This window comes from Marmota marmota, unplaced genomic scaffold (genome assembly GCF_001458135.2).
Source record: "Marmota marmota marmota unplaced genomic scaffold, marMar, whole genome shotgun sequence".
Lineage (NCBI taxonomy): Eukaryota > Metazoa > Chordata > Mammalia > Rodentia > Sciuridae > Marmota > Marmota marmota.
In genome coordinates this window covers 14148817-14166509 of record NW_026000093.1, presented here as the reverse complement: position 1 = coordinate 14166509, position 17693 = coordinate 14148817, and the positions used below count along the sequence as shown (strand labels likewise).

General features: G+C 36.6%; 1 protein-coding gene across 1 annotated transcript in view; it reads left to right on the top strand.

Moving 5' to 3' along the window:
- The first annotated feature begins 16753 nt into the window (after positions 1-16753).
- The window catches only part of Mtfr1 (mitochondrial fission regulator 1), a 39961-nt gene continuing 39021 nt past the window's right edge, over positions 16754-17693 (top strand). The window contains exon 1 of the mRNA XM_048782843.1: positions 16754-16800. Coding sequence (XP_048638800.1) covers positions 16754-16800 — 47 coding nt within the window. The remainder of the gene's footprint in view (positions 16801-17693) is intronic.

Below are 17693 nucleotides of genomic sequence, written 5' to 3'. Positions count from 1 at the left end.
TTTGTAGTCAATGGGCACTGTCTATATCCCTGACTCTAATCTCCAGTGAGATAATGTTGGTTTTCACAATTGGCCTAGACTGGACTGGATCAGTAGTCCAACCTCTCCCACACACATCCAACCTCAACTTGTCTTAAAACCTCTGTGGGCACGTCATTACTCTACACAATGATATTTTGCTATCAAGGTTTGCCTGAATTCTAATGTAGGTATTCAAGCCCCATTTCAGTGTGTTATATTTTTTACATAGAAGTATTCAAAGCTGGCGGGGGGGTGGGGTGGGGAATTAACACAGGGGCAAAGTACCACCAAGCTACAACCTCTCTTCATCAAATGAGGTTGCCATTAAACCTATTATGAGAAACAGGCTGTTGTGGACCTTTGACTGTTCCCTACTTTACTAACCAGTGGATCATAACTGGACGAGTTGATTATATGTCCTCCATGGTGAATTATCCTTGGCATCTGACAAATGTTACACAATAGGTTTTCAAGAATACTCTGAGAAAGTTCACTGTGCAGGTTAGGAAAAGGAGACCCAGGGAGGCTGTCTTGCCCAAGGATACATACAGCTAGCCAGTGGCATGGGACATATTTTGAAATCAGTCTGACTCCAAAGTCCACATTCTTTCCACAACAAAATATAACATCTGTCTACCAATATGGATTAGAGGGATTAAATCTCTACGTGGAAGGAAGCTCAGAGTTTGGTCACTTTCTATTGCATAATATACCTAAAAATGAATAAATCTCTTTCCTTAAAAATGGTATTACAGTCTTATTTTTCTGGGAATCTGAAGATATAGAGAAATCAAGGAACTTTTTCAAGGCCACACAGTAAGTTAGAGAGCTCTGGCACTTTTTCCTTTTATTCAGTAAATACTCCAAAGCAGATAAAGTTTCGGTTTTCTTGATTCTGTCAAGAAAGCTGAGTCATTAATCTGGGTCAAAAACTCCAGGATCAAATACATTAAAAAGAAAACAAAAGTCCATTTTTTTTCTAATATTCTCAAATGGATTGCCCTGTATCTATATTTGTTTTCAAACTTAGCTATGCAGAACAATCACCTAAGATTCTAAGTAGGGACTTGGGCATATATATTTTAAATAGCTCCACTGATCTTGTGGAAGAGACCAAAATTGTATAGTTATCTATTGCTTCCTAACAAATTGCCATGCAACTTATCAGCTCAACATAATATTCAATTATTTTCTCTCAGTTTCTGTGCATCAGAAGTCCATGTGCAGCTTAGCTGAATGTCTGCCTCTCTCACAAGGCTGCAATCAAGTTGCCAGCTCGGGTTCCAGTCAATTCAAGACTCCAGAGAGAGAGGATCTCCTTCCAAGTTCAAGTTCCATGGCTTTTAGCAGGATTTAGTTTCCCACAAGCTGATGACTGGAGGTTCATTACTGGCCGTTGGCCACAGTCCTCCCTCAGTTTTTTGCCATGTGGGCCTCTCCTTAGTGAAGCTCATATATGTCATTGGTTTCCCTCAGAGGAAGGAAAGAAGAACCAAAAGCAAGCAAGCAAGATGGAAGCCACAGTCATTTTGTAACTTAATAAATCACATCCTCTGATTCTTGCTATATTCAAGTCATTAGAAGCAAGTCAGTAGGTCCACTCTATGCTCAAAAGGAGGAAAACACACAAAAGTGTGACTACCAAGAGGTAAGGCTTAATGGGGACACCTTATAGGCTGCCTATCACAGAGTTGTAAATGAAGAATTTAAAGAAAAAAACATGGTGGTAACAATATTTACCAGCTCTAACAAAGGCTAGATTCAAAGATTCTCCAGTAGCAATAAGCACACTCAGTACTGAGATCTTAGTTTTAAAGACCATTCTAGGGCTCCTTGGAAAAATGGCTGATTCTAGGATGGGGACAGAAATATACAATATGAGCCTGGAGCATCCTGTAGATCTAGAAAAAAGGAGGTAATCAAAAGACAAAAAGGACACACAAGACAACCTAAAAGAGTTTCCAGTAGCCAAATCTGGAACAATTTGAGCAACAAATAAAAATCATAGTATAAATATAAAATGACATATAAATAAACGTATAAGAAGCTATAGTAAATGACTGAGTATAAATAAATGGGAAGAAGAGACAAATCTTCCTTATAGAGGAATTCCAAATAATGTATAGATATTACCCTTCAGGAGTCGAAGCTTAATCCTATACTTCCTTGACAGTGGGCAGGATTTAGTGACTTGCTGTCAAGGGCAAGAATATGGAAAGGGGAAAAAACGCAACTTTATAGTGGAGAAACTAGCAAACACGATGCTGATCAGATGATAAAAGTTAATATCATTATTAAACTATGCTAATATTATATGATGAAACAAGCATCTCACTATATTTTCCTCAAACCCTATAATCACAGTCCAATTATGTGCAAAGTATCAGGCAACTCAAACTGTGGGACATTTTACAAAATATCTGAGCAGATACCCAAACCTGTCATAGCTATATCAAGGTCATGAAAAACAAAAAAGTAAGAAATTTTCACAAACCAGAGGAGACTAAGGACACATGATGACTAAATGAAATGTGACATCTCGGATATGATCCTGAAAGAGAAAAAGGACATTAGTAGAATCTAAATAAAGTGTGCAGTATAGTCCATAATAATGTACCAATGCTGGTTGCTTCATTTTATAAATGTATTCCAGTAATATAAGATGCTAACATTAAAGGAAAATAGATGAGGGGTACAAAGGAATTTCATCCACTCTTTTTGCGATTTTTCTGCGAATCTAAAATAAGTTTACTAAAAACAAAAGGCAAAGTATCCTGTTTGTAACTTTAAGTGTGATGACTGGAAGATTTTCCCATACATTAGCTTCTAGCTCAACACATTTCAAACCCTCTTTTTTCCTTCACTAGCCACATACTTTCAGTGTCAAACAACTATGACAGTCCATTTGTATCCCAGCATTGAGTGAGATGGTATACAGCTAGACTAGGAGAATTCCTAAAAGTCATTCCATTATTGGGAGAGACAGCAATAACTTATGGCGAAGTGGTCCAGATTCCAAAAATGTTCAGGGCCACTCCAAGGGCACTTAAGACAAAGGGAAGTGTGAAAGAAGGGAAGCTGGAAAGGAAAAACAGGTGTTAACTGGACTTTATTTGGACACATTCTTTTTAAAGTACAAGACAAGCTGGTCATGGTGGTACATGCCTGTAATCCCAGAGCCTCAGGAGGCTGAGGTAGAAGAATCACAAATTTGAGGCCAGCCTCAGCAATTTAGCAAGGCCCTAAGCAGCTCTGTGAGACTCTGTCTCAAAAAAAAAAAAAAAAAAAAAAAGTAAAGACAACATATGACCATGTGAACTTGGTACCAAGGTCCCCCTTTGGGCCATGGAAAGAGCAAATGAAAGTCAGGGCCCTGAAGCACATGCATTAACTTAGCAGTAAATCCACCTTAGAAGTATCTCAGAAGAAACAAGTGTCCTTTGCCAGAAACACGACTGTCTATTGCACCCCCCATTCATTCAGCTCAGCTCTTGCTTTTTCAGTAAGCCTCAAATCAAGCATCCACTACTTCCTGAAATGTTCCTTAAGCCACCAGTAAGCTCAGACGAGTCTCCTAGGACCCTTTGTACTTCCATCATAACATGTGATCACATTTCTTAAATTTGTGTTTTTATCTCCAAATTACCCTGTAGCCTCACTCTAGGCATGGTTCAAGGATTTTTGTTTTTTAAATATATTTGTACTGTCATAATAGGCTCCCAATAAGCCCTTGTTGAGTAAATGTTTTAAAGTTCATGCTGAAGGAGGGAATTCCTTGGGTAGGAAGACTTGAATCACTTAGGGCAAGAACTTCTGAGCTCAAGCACCTACCCAGTAACCTCCTGGATCAACTGCAATGGGAGGGTAAGAGAGACAGCCAATCAGCAACAGCCTCTTGAAAAGCCAAAAAGAAATACAGATAGTCGTCTTCTACATGTTAATGTTTTATCACTCCTAAACACATTTCCTTGCTGAAGGATCATATTTTTAGGACAAGATTAGGTATTTAAGAACCATGTACCCCAATGAGCCATACTACATAGACACTGGACCTGAAGGAAGTACTGTAAAAATCTTCATTCACTTTGGCGAACCCCCTCTCCTACTCCTCCCAAACAGAAAGGCACCCCGGACGTGAGGTCCGCAGTATAAAGATCTGCCGGGTGAAACCAAGTCCCCACAGCATGGGACGAAAAGTGCAACACAGGTTAGGATTGACTCACAGCATAATACACACTTGCGGTTACCTTTAGAATGTGGGTCTTCCTACACACCTAGAGCATGACGTTTACAAACAAAAGTACTTCCCAGGGCGGAGCAGTGAAGACACAAAGCCAAGGCCTGGCGAAAGCACACGCCCATCACGGACTCCCGCGCGTGCGCACACCGACGGGGAAAGGTGGCTGCCGGCGCTGGAGGTGGTAGCCACACCTTCCGCCCGCGGCTCCCTGAGCCCGCCTCCGAGCCGGAACAAACAGTTAATTGGTCAGCCTGATCCCGGCTCGGGGCGGGGATTGGCTGATTGACAGCAACGTCCCGGGACAGCCAATCTGAAAGCCGGAGTAGCAGGAGAAGGTGCTGGCTGCCGCGCGGCCGAGGTAAGTGAGTCTGGGGACTCGGAAAAACGGTTGGCAAGGGGGGGGAATGAGGCGGCCCAGGGGTTGACGGCGGTGGGACGCCGCGGTAACAGGGCAGGAGCTGAAGGAACCCGGGTCTGGGAGGCCGGCGGGCTTCATAGGCCGGCTGGGCGTCTGCTCCAGGATCGAAGAGAGGCAGTGATGTCCTAGACAGCGGGCGGTGCCGAGAGCCTTGGTGGGCCGGGTGCTTCGGTGGAGCTGAGAGAAGTCGCCTCGCCCACTGGACTGGGACTCGCTCACCCACCCACCTATCCCACGTCTCCTGCCCCTCCCCCGTCTCCTGACGGTCTTGGGAACCCAGTTTCCGTGCTGGCCGCCAGGCGGCGTTTCCCCTCCGTGTTGTGCCCTCTCCCGGGCCTCGTGGAGCCAGCCTCGCGGACTCCAGGGGAGGAGCATACCCGGGGTTCTGCCTGGGAGGTTTAACCGGCTACACCTGGATTGCATTGCGGTGTCACTGTTTGCCTCCCAGGACTTTCCAATATGTATTTCCCTGACCATGCCCAGAATTTGCATGAAGCCCTAGAGAAGTAGGCCTTTGAGCGTTTTAAGAAATTATGAAAATCTTCAGACTAAAGTTAAGCAAATAATATGAAGAACTCAATGTATGCCTCGCCCATTTTCAGTAATTATTAATTTATGGCCACTCTTGTTCCCTCTCCGGGTTGTTTTGAAGTATGTATATGCCGTATATAATTTCATCTCTTTTATGTATTCGCTTTTTTTTCATGATCAATAGTTACACTTTATCTCTAACCATTTACTTTTTAGAGAAGTTGAGTAAAATAAGGCACACATTAAAAAGTATGAACACCGCTAATTTAGTTGTACTACAAGAATGTACTACAGGTTTCACAATCCTGTGTTCAGATTCTCAAAATCACCAGAAACAAAGGTACCAAATAATCTAGGCATTAACGTTATGCTTTAAGCAGTAATAATTATATTGCTAATTTCTGTTTATGGAATTCTTACTATGTATGAAGCCCTGTACAATTGTTTCCACCAATTCGTATAATTTTTACAAGTCTTATGAAGTAGGAGTTATCCTCATTTTACAGTTGAGGAGAAAAAGTTAATTTGCCTAAAAATTATGCTACTGAAAGGGGAGGGCTGGAATTCAGGAGGGCTACTCTTGGGCTTTCTCCTTGCAAAAATTTTGCTCTTTAACCTTAACCCAATATCCTAAGAGTTGAATAGGAAACTGATGTTACTGATGAAACTTATGTTATTTCTTGTGAGCAACAAATCTGTAATGGGAGGTGGGACAATAACCTGGAAGTGTGAGTACAAAACAATATTGAGAGGTATTTTTGTGTGTTTTTTTTTAAACAGTAAATGATTAATACAATTAACTTTGAGGTTATTAATAAAGTTCATAAACATAGTTTAACAAATACAAGTATTGTATTTTTATTCTTGCCATTAAAGTGGAAAGAAATAGGGGAAATGTACATAAATGCATAATCCCTACCATTTCTTTAGCACATGGCAAATACTGGGTATTCATAGTGGTTATTTCATCTGTATCCCTCATTTTCCCAATATTACATTAGTTGAACATGGCTATTATGGAAGTAAATAGTATAAGAGGAATAAAGAACTACAAGAGACAGGTGGCTTATTCAGAGCACAGTAGAATAATCCTGTTAAATTGAAGTTTAGGCTGGGTGCTTTGGTATTTGCTTGTAATCCCACCAATTTGGGAGGCTGAAACAGGAAGAGTGCCAAGTTTGAGGCCCACTTCACCAACTTAGGGAGACCCTGTCTCAAAAAAATAGAAAGGTCAGGGGAAATAGTGTGATCAGTGGTAAAGAACTGCTGGGGTTTAGTTCCCAGTCCAAAAATAAATAAAGTAATTAATTAATTGAAGTTTAGGATTCCTACCATAAGAGAGTGATTCAGAATTCTCAGAGTAAGGTCAGATTGCTTGTGAAGGAGCTTGAGTCCATGTCTAAGGAGTTTAACTTAATGAACATGGAAGTGTTCAAGGTTATTTCATTGGAAGCTATTGAGCTGGCACTGTCAAACATAACTTTACCTGAGATGTGAAAGAATTATTGGGCTGACGTGATTGATGAACATAAAAGAAATAGATGTGGGTAACTGGTGAATTTATGGACATAAGGAAAGGAATGAAGAAAGCAAATAGCCTGAAAAAGCGGGGCGGGGGGAGACAGCATAGTACAGTAGATACTGAAGTACTGATAAACTTCAGTTTCCACAGTTTGTTTTCTTGGGCAGTCTTGCTGTATCACTGCTGTTCAACATGTTGATTTCTATTCATTACTCAGATATTTGATTTTTTATTTTGTTCTATTGATAGAAATCACAAAATTAAGTAATTAAAAAAAATGACACTGTAATCCCATCTTCAAAAGATATCCATTGATGATGCTTTACTGTATATTCTAGACATGGGGTTGACTTCCCATAGCTTGAGGCCTAAAGTAGCCTGAGACCCATTTTGTATGAACTAGAGCCATGAGCATTTTTTTTTTTTCATTTGTAAGTGATTGAAAAAAAAAAAATTCCTTTAAAGCCTATTTTGTGACACATAGTAATTGTGTGAAATTCAAATTTTAGTGTTTTATCAGAATTGGTTACTCATGTTTATTTACATATTGTCTGTGGCTGCTTTCCCATTATAAGGGTAATGGAGCAAGTTTGACAGACCATATATATCACCCACAAACCTAAAAGATTTATTTACTGATCTGTCACATAAAAAGATTTGTCAGCCTCTCTTCTTGACTGTGTGTGTGTGAGTGAGAGAGAGAGAGTTTGTTAGTTGCTGGAGATTGAACCTGGGGCTTCACACCTGCTAGGCAAATGCTCAATCACTGAGCTATATTGCTATCCCTTGACCTAAATGAATATGTCTAAACACATTTATTTAGAAAAATGAGATTATATTCAGTGTTTTATGATACAGCTTATATATGGAGCAGCTTTCATTTTCAGAACTAAAACTATCATTTATTTTGCAGTACTGGGGATTGAACCCATGACCTCATGTATGCTAGGCAAATTCTCTATCACTGAACTATATTCCCAGCCCTATTTGTTTATATTTTATTTATTATTATTATTTATTTTTTGTGGTGTGGGGATAGAACCTTGGCCTTGTGCATGCTAGGCCAGCATTGTGCCACTGCTGCAGTCTGACTGAGCACAAAATAACCAAGTGGACACACAGCCTTGTAGGTTCAAACAGCAACCTTTATTCCAGAACTCTCACCGGTGCAGGATCCGCCCTAATCCCAGCAGGATCTGCCCTAATCCCAGCAGGATCCGCCCTAATCCCAGAGCAGGGTCACATTTCAACCATTCCCTCTGGCAAAAATGCCAGGCGTAAAATTCTGACTAAACTGTGGCTCTCAACATGCCACCATGCTATGCCTTAGCCCCTACATTATCTTTTTAATGTCTTTCAGGCATGGATGAGTTACTGTTGTGTATTTAACCAACCTTTTGTTAGATATTTTTTTTTTCTTTTCTACTTTTTAAAAACTACTCATAGTCTCAAGAGAATAACTTTTTCAGTTCAGATTCAGAGTCGGATTATTTCTTTAGGATGACTTTGTAGACATGAAATTGCTGAGTATAAACGTGAAAGCACCGTTATGTGTACATACTGCTAGGGCATCCACCAGAAAGGTTATACTTTGCTCATGTTATTACCAATGCTGAGGTGTCCCCATTTTCATCTTTGCTAGGTATCAAACCCAGGGTCTGTCTCATGCAAAGCACAGTCACATAACCAGCCTCATCTTTGCCAATTTCACAAGGAAAAAGTTATAACAGTTTAACATTTATTTATTAGTGATATCCTTAAACATTTTTTTTACATTTTATTTTCCATTTGTGTTTCTACACATTTCCAGTTGTATTCTATGCCTACTGATGTCCTATGCCTTTTTTTCCCATTGGGCTTCTAATATTTCACTTATTGATTTGCAAGCACGTGTTCATCAGTGATATTCATCATTTGTTATATTAAATTGCACATATATGACTCTGCCTCTGAAAAGCAGCATAATGGATAGTAAAATTGCTATATGAAGAGCTGTTTTAGGGACCAGTACATGCCACCTCTAGATCAGTTCTTTCATTTATTCTTTTGAAGGTGTCAGCCAGTCAGGCTACAAGCCATTATTACCAAATAAATTGTATAAACATTTGATACTATTTAACAGATTAGCTTATGCATCTGGATTTGACTAGCATGAGTTGGTTGTGGTTACAATATAAAAACTCAGATAAATAGGAAAACTCTGAAAAAACACATACATGATATTGTATTTTAAATATGTAAGTATTTTTATAAAGCAGTATAACTTTTTTAACCTTTAAGAAATTTTCTTACTTTTTGAAATGAATTTTTTGTATACTCGTAAATACTGATTTGATATGTAATATGTACTGGCAGTAGAGTGGACTGATTTCCTAAGAGATGATTTTAGATATAATAGGAATCAATCTTATATTCATTTTAGTCATGCTATCTCATTTAATCCCATCTATTTGGATTCAGGTAGGGAGTGCAAAATATAGTTAAGTACATACAGAACAGTGGTCTCATACAATTATAAATGCAGCTAGAAAGTTCCTATCTCTGGTGACATCGGATCCATCATGTCATATGGCAATGCATTATATGTGTTTGTGGTTACGCCAGTATAAACAAACCTGTGCTGACAGTTGTATAAGAGTACAGCGCACAAAATTATGTATGGTAGAGGATATTTAATAATGATAATAAATACTACTGGTTTATATACTTACTTTTCTATACTTCCTATCATTATTTTAAGGAGTACTACTTATTAAGAAAGAAGAGTTTATTGTAAAACAATATGCTATGTTGCTGTTGCAGCAGCTTGTACCTTACATCCTGTGTTTACTTTGTCTCTTGATTGCATCAAGGGGCCACATTGAGCGTTTAACCTTTACTATCTGGGTTTGTGTGAGTACATTCTCTGATGTTAGCATAATGATCTCAGAATGTATTTCCATCATTAAGCGATGCATGACTACATCTTAAAATGTATTTGGAAAAATACTTTGAACTATAAGCTTTGATTGCATAAATATTATTGCTTAGGATGAGGATAAATTTATATAATTTTTTAAAAAGTGAGTTGATTTAGACTGAACTATTAAGAGTATTTGAATATGGCAAAAATCATAAAGGATGAATGTCTGAAATAGGAAAATAGGAATTTATAGCCTACGTGGTTTCCCCAAGTCTGTATATTGTTAATGTTTATTATTTACTTATATAGTCCAAAGTTTGAATAATTTTTATGTCTTTACTTCTTAGATTTATTCACTTACTTAATCTTAAAAATGCTACTGGTCTTCAAAAAAATTACAAAAGTAGTGTCTTCTGTTGAAAAAAAAACAGAGTAACAGAAGGGCAAGTGCAAAAAGGAAAAAATAAATGGCTGATTCTATTGACAAGCCTCAGATATAGTCAATGTTATGGTAGCTTTTCAAATCTTTTTTTCTTTGTGTTTACACAAGATACCTATTGCACCACTATTTCTACTGTGTTTTAGGTGTTTGTTTGTGTGTTTGTTTGTTTTGTGGTACTAGGGATCTAACTCAAATCCAGGGCTTCACACATGCTAAGTGCTTTTACTACCAAGAAGCTACATACCTAGCCCCTATTTTTTTTAAAATGAAATAATATATACTTGTTTGTTTGGAACTTTTTTTATTTAATATTTTATTATGCAAATATTTTCATGCATAGCTTTTTGAAAACCAAAATATTGAAGTTGTTGTCCTTAAAGATTTGTCATTTTTTTGTTTTCTTTTTTTAAAATGTCCACAAATTTACATTGGGTATGTTGAATTTAACTGTTTCCTTATTGATATGCGTTTACATTGCCTCTAGATTTTTTTTTTCTTTCACAACTAATGCTTCAGTGAATAACTTTAAGATTTCAAAAACTAAACTACTTTATTTAAAAAGATATAGTTTGCTGAGTTTTCACAGTAGAGCAGTACATGTAACATGCAAGGGACTAATTATTATACAACTTGTCGGAATCACTTCTGCAGTGAATTTTCATCATGTCTGTCTTTGGGCCAAGGGCAGCATTTTCAGTCAGAAAGTATTGTTGATTCCCAAGTAGTTTATTTGTACTTACTGATCACTGAAAGTATTTGAACTGTCTTTTCAAAGCACTGTTTTAAAATTAATGCCAAGCTACTTGATTCATTTGCCTGGCACTGCTTAAAATTACAAAAGTACTTCAAGAAGAAAATACTTGTCACTCAATATGTGGTTATATTCCAGGGATTCTCACATGCAAATGACAGGTCTTTAAGTGGAAACAGAACCTCTCTTGCTGACTTTTTGTTTTTATGTATATATTTATTTATTTTTGTGATACTGGGGATTGAACCCTGGAGTACTCTACCACTGAGCCACACCCCAGCCTCTCAAAAACTTTTGAGACAGCAGGGTCACAGTTGCCTAAACTGGCCTTGAGCTTCTTGCCTCAGACTCCTGAGTAACTGGGGTTAGAGGCCTTGGTGCCTGGCTCTTGTTGACATTTATCCTACAGAGAGAAAAATAACTTTAAATATGTCCTTCAGAAGTTTAAATACACCTTGAAGACCATTAACTTGAAAAAAACATTTTTTTTGTCAAGTTTTAATTAGCTTGTGTTCATAGATATTCAGCCAATTTTACTTTTTTATTGAGAGATGTAATACAGGGCTTAAGATTTATTCATTATGGATTGAGCAAAATGATACTATGTCAGATTCTATACTAGGTACTGGGAAAATATATATGTGTGTATATATAAAAATATATATATAATATATATATATATTTCTACTTAATTTTGCATGAGCATGTGGAATATTATTTTTAATTACTGCTAGTACATTGTACCCAGAGGTTAAATACTTTATCATTGTTTTATAGTTATGGTAAAGTATTCTGACATAAAGTCTAGACTAGCCTGTTGTGAGGTATAGTAGTAGACACTGGACTTGAATTTCAAAGTTTAATTTCAAAAAAATAGTGTAAATACTGGGGAATGAAATTGACCAAATTATGCTTTGAGCTTAGGTAGAATGTATCACAGTGAATCCCACTGTTGTGTGTACTTATAGTGCACAAATAAAAAAATAAAATTCTTCAGAAATATAAATTTGTGTGTTAACAAATTTGTCAATTTTAAATTTAAATATGTGTAACAGTATTGTGCATGCATTGTAAAATTATGGGCTTGATGATTATTTTATAAATAAAAAGCAACTTTAATTTAAAAATATATCGTAAGGTGTTGGTATAGATCTGACAAGTTCAAGTTGTTATAAGTGAGAACATTTAAAAAAATAAATATTTAGCCTGGCATGGTGGCACATGCCTGCAATCATAGCAACTCAGGAGGCTAAGGTAGGAGGACTGCAATTTCAAGGCAACTTAGGAACACCCTGTCTCAGAATTTTTATAAAGTGCTAGGGTATGTATAGCTCAGTGACAGAGCACCTTGAGTTCAATCCCAACTATTGAAAATTGAAAATCAAATAAAATTTATCTGTTCTTCTTGTACCCTAAAAGAATACAGGGACAAAATGAAGGAAGGACATATTCTCAAAGAACAGAAACTTTAAATTGAATAAAGTTGTTTGAACTTTTTACTTCATGGTTCTTATTTTTCTTTTGTATCATTGTCCCCTGCCAAACATTCCTATCTACAAAAAGTATCTTATATAAACTGTCATTTGGGATACACTAATATGATTATCTATTTTTTTCATATTCTGAGAATACTTAAATAACATTTTTCTAATGATCTAGCCAACCAAATAATTAAGAAATGTTCTATTAATCTTTTTAGGCATTTTCTATAAAATGGGTCATCTCTCTAATGATTTGAAGATAATTGGCTGTTTCCTTGAGTGATTGTCATAGACCTTATAAAGATAAACCCCACCATATTTAAATTATAACTTAAAAATTTTAGACACTTAAAATTTAATGACAACCTTATCTTTATGACTAACAAGCTATGAAACTCCAGGAACTTTTGCTGTAGCAGTCTTAAAAACAGACATTGCATCAGTTCAAGTGATGTTTTCTTGTCTTTGATTGGACTGCTATAAATTTTATTTAGTATAGCTATATCTCATTATATGTTTTCACCAAGTTTGGAAGGAAAAATAAAGTGTTTTTCAAGTTGTGTTTATTTCTTCATTTACTCTTCTATTACCCTGCCAAACAGTCCTCCCCACAAAAAATAGTTTATTATTTCTTATAGTCAGTACTACACTAGATTAGACTATAAGCCTGTATGTAGTATCTTCAAAAATTTTTAAGAGTTTAATTGTATGTATTTATTAAGCGTAGAAAGTAATCAGAAGCCCAATTCTTAATTTTAAAACCTTTTTTAAAAAAATGATTCTTTAACCATAAATTTGATTCACGTTTATAAATCTGCAGTGAATAAAAATGCATGCCAAATGTGCAGCTCTGAGTTCCTCAAGATATTAAAGAATTGAATGATGTACATTCAAGATTTTGCCTTAGGTTTAGGAACTTAATGTTTTAAAGAATTGTGCCTTGTCATTTGTTATCTGAGCAACTGGCAATCAGAATTTTATATAAAAGTAACCAAATGAACAAGAATACCAGAAAATTTTTATCAACAGTTCGCTTAGACAGACTACTCTCAGATTTCATCTTACTCCAGTCAGAATGGCAGTTATCAAGAATAAAAGCAACAATAAAGGTTGGTGAGGATGTGGGGGAAAAGATACACTCATACATTGCTGATGGGACTGCAAATTAGTACAGCCATTATGGAAAGTGGTGTGGAGATCCCTCAGAAAACTTGGAATGGAACCACCGTTTGACCTAGCTATCCCACTCCTTGGTTTATACCCAAAGGACTTAAAATCAACATACTACAGTGACACAGTCACATCAGTGTTTATGGCAACTCTATAGTAGCTAAACCTGTGTGTCCTTCAACAGATGAATGGATAAAGAAAATGTGGTATATATACACAATGGAATTTAATCAACCTTAAAGAAGAATGAAATTATAACATTTGCCAGTAAATGGATGGAGCTGGAGAATATTATGCTAAGCAAAATAAGCCAATCCCCCAAACACAAAGGCTGAATATTTTCTCTGATATGTGGGTGCTAATTCACAATAAGGAGGGGGAGCTAGGGAAGAATGGAGTTAATTTGAATTAGGTAGTGGTGAGTTCAGGGAGGGGAAGCATTATGGGGGGATAGGAAGGATAGTAGGAATGAATCAGACATTGTTACCCTATGTACGTATATGACAAATTGACCAGTGTGATCTACATCATGTAAAACCAGAAGAATGAGAAAGTATACCTATTTATGTATGACGTGTCAAAAGTGCATTCTACTGTCATGTATAACTAATTAGAATAAAGTTTTAAAAAAGGGAGACGGAGACTAAAAAAAAGTAGAATAAAAAATCTTAGACACGTGCAGTAATGCTGAAGTGGGAGGTCTCTTGAATATAGTTTACGAAGTTGAAAACTGAATTAAAACAAATGCTAAGAAACATTTTGGAACTTTGTAAATGATTTGTGTAAAGAAAGGTACTTCTGGGTTTCTTTTTTAAAGGTGCTTGATAACTAGAATTTGCTTTTGAATTGAACTTGAGTATATAGAAGAAGGTATTACTAACTTAACAGGACTGGTTTAGATAAGGCAATATGAAGAGTACATTGATTTGAAGCAGGTTTTTAAAAAAGAAGTAAGATACATTAATTCCTATTTATAAAAGCCACCATTGTGGCTATAATTCCTATTGATAACAGCCACCTTTGTGATCATAGCAAAAATTTTAAGTGTTTCCAATTATGTCTTTACATTTTTAAAACTTTTTAAAATTAGGAATTATAACAGAAAAATGCACAAAAGATAAGTGTACAGCTTAATAAATTGTCACAAAGCAAACATCCATGTAATAGCCCCCCAAGTTAAGAAATATTTGTTTACATTTAAAAAAAAAACAACCCTTTGATGAATGCTTTCCAACTATTACCCAGTCCCATCCAAAGGTAATCATTACTGTGACTTCTGTGATGTCCTGTTTTTTATTTTCATTTCTAATCTTGTTAGAGGTCTGTATCTTTATTAGTTTTTTCAAAGAATCATCTCTTACTGCCTTGCTTACATTTCTGTGCCTTGTTAGTTCTCTGATGCTTTCAATAGTTGATTTATGTATTTTGTCCAGCTACTTTATTTGTCCTCAGTGGGAGGAAGGTTTTTGTGAAATTACCTAGCTTGCCTATAATAGAATCAAAACTCATTTCAGTAAATATCTGTTTACAGTTAAGAAGGCATGGAAAGGCACTGGCTTATGGCTTACATTCCATTCATTTGGTACTCAAGTATTAATTGCACAATTATTATATCCTATACCTGTGCTAAGTGCTGAGTCACTGTGATAAATAAGATAGTTTCTTCCCTTAAGTTGATGAAAGGCCAGTGGAGGAGGAAGTGGTTTATAGGTACATTTTGGTGCTACTATATGGGGGAATACACCCAGGAGGGTTCTAATCCTAATTCTGAGAGAAATACTTTTTAGAAGAGGCATAGTTAAGCTAAATCAAAGATTAGTAGGAACCAGCTTAGTGTAGAAATACAGTAGGGAGGTGGAATGATGAGTAGAGGAAAAGTCCAGAGATGAGAGCATGTTTAATTTCTGGAATTCCCTGTATGACTGGAACAAAACATAGAATACTAAGGACAGTGTTAAGGTTTGGATTTGTAATGTCCTCCAAAGTCTTCTGTATTCAGAGGTGGGGCTATTAAGAAATGATTGGATCATGAGGGCTTTGACCTTATCAGTGTATTAATCCTTTGATAATTGAATGGTGGCCTACTGGGAAGTGGGAACTAGTTGGAGGAAATAGGTCATTGAAGGCCTGCCCAGAAGAGTTTCTCTTCTCCCTGGCCCCTTCTCCCATTCTATTTTTCTGCTTCTTGGCTGCCATGAGCTGAGCCTCTCTCCTTCATCATGTCCTTCCACCATATTTTTCTGCCTCACCTCAAGTGTGGAGCCATTCAGCCATGGACTGAAACATATTAAAAATGTGAGGCAAAATAAATATTTACTCCTGTAAGTTGTTTTTCTCAGGTATTTGTCATGGCAATGAAAAGCTGACTAGCACAGAGGATAATAAATAATAGAGACCAAATCATAAAGAATCTACTTTGGTTTTCCATTCAGATGGAAAGGGGAGGGCAAGTGTGGGTCATAAATTAGTGGATTTTTACAATAACGAAGCCATAGAATAGCAGTAAGGACATTGGAGATGGGATCTGATATTTTTAGGAGGGAAAATAGAACTTGATTGATTATAGAATATGAAAGAGAAGGAATAACTGGCAATATGACTGCTGTTTTCCTCAGAGAACACATGAACAACAGATTTGGGAGAAGTTGAATTTTGGATTAAATTCAGTTGGGAAAAACTAGGAAGGGCAAGTGTATTTGAAATTAATAAAGTAGAAGAGAGAATTTATGCAATGTAGGACATTTCAGATGTAAGACCTGTGAAGTGAGAGGATGGAATCCTGGGCATTTGTTTGGAAGGAGAGACTGGGGGAATAGATACAGGTGCAGATAAATGTGTGGCATGTGGAATGACAAGACACTGAGGGTTTTTTTTTCTCAGCTGACTTCTCTATTATCAAATGGTATGCTTGATTATCTGTTGGGAAATGATGAAGAAAGAGTTGGGTAAATTTGGTTAATGTCGTAGTCCATTTTCTTTCTTTTTTTATGGGGAAGATTCTGGGGATTAAGCTCAGGTGCTGTACCAATGAGCTACATCCCCAGCCCTTTTTAAATTTCTTGTTTGAGACAGGATCTCGCTAAATTCCTGAAGCTGGCCCCAAACTTATCCACCTGCCTTAGCTTCCCAAGTCATTGGGATTACAGGTGTATACACAGTAGCTGGCTCTTAGTCCATTTTCTGCTACTATATAATGAAATAACTGAGATTGGATAATTTATAAAGAACAGAAATTTATGTGTCTCATGTTTGTGGAGACTGGAAAGTTCAAGACCATGGCACCAGCATCTAGCAAAGGCCTTCATGCTGCATCTGATGAAAGGTGAAGGAGCAAGATAGCACATAAGGGAAGAGAGCTCAAGAGGGGGCTTAATTTGTCCTTTATGTCAGAAACTCACTACGGCAATCCCATATTATTGACGTTAGTCCATTTACATGGGCAGAGCCTTCATGACCTAATCACCTCTAAAGGCCACATCTCTGAACACTATTGCTTTGGGATTAGGTTTCAAAAAGGAACTTTGGGGGTGACACATTAAGCCACAGCAGGTTACCCGGAGATAGTCTGAAATAATTCCTCTAGAAAATACAAAAAGGGGAAAAGTAAGAAAATAAAACTTTCCTAGAATGATAGGCAGCAATGAGGGCCCATGGTAAGATGCCCTGGGTTCCATCTCCAGCACCACCTACACACATAAAAGGTTGAAGATTTTTGTTTTGTAAAAATGAAATTACATTTTTCATGTTACTCTTAAATATCAGGGATATACTTTCATATCAGTACTTAGACTATAATTTTCTTTAAATAGTTGCATAATATTTTATAATATACCATAATTTAGTTAACATTATTTTATTGATATGCATTTAAATTCCAGTTTCATGAATATAAAAAGCACTGCAGAAATTATATGTATGTATTTAGGTATTAACGTTTTTATTTCTAAGAGAAATTTATCAAAGTTATATAACTTAGCCAAAGGCTTTTTTGTGATTTTAAAATTTTTATTTGAAACATAACTGAGAGTCAAAAATATGTAAATGTGTATCTTGATAAGTTTTCACAAAGTCAACATATTTGAGCATCTCTATCAAGAAACAGAACATTGGGCTTGGGATATAGCTCAGTTGGTAGGGTACTTGCCTTGCATGCAGAAGGCCCTGGGTTCAATTCCCAGCATCATCAAAAAAAAAAAAAAAAAAAAAAAAAAAAAA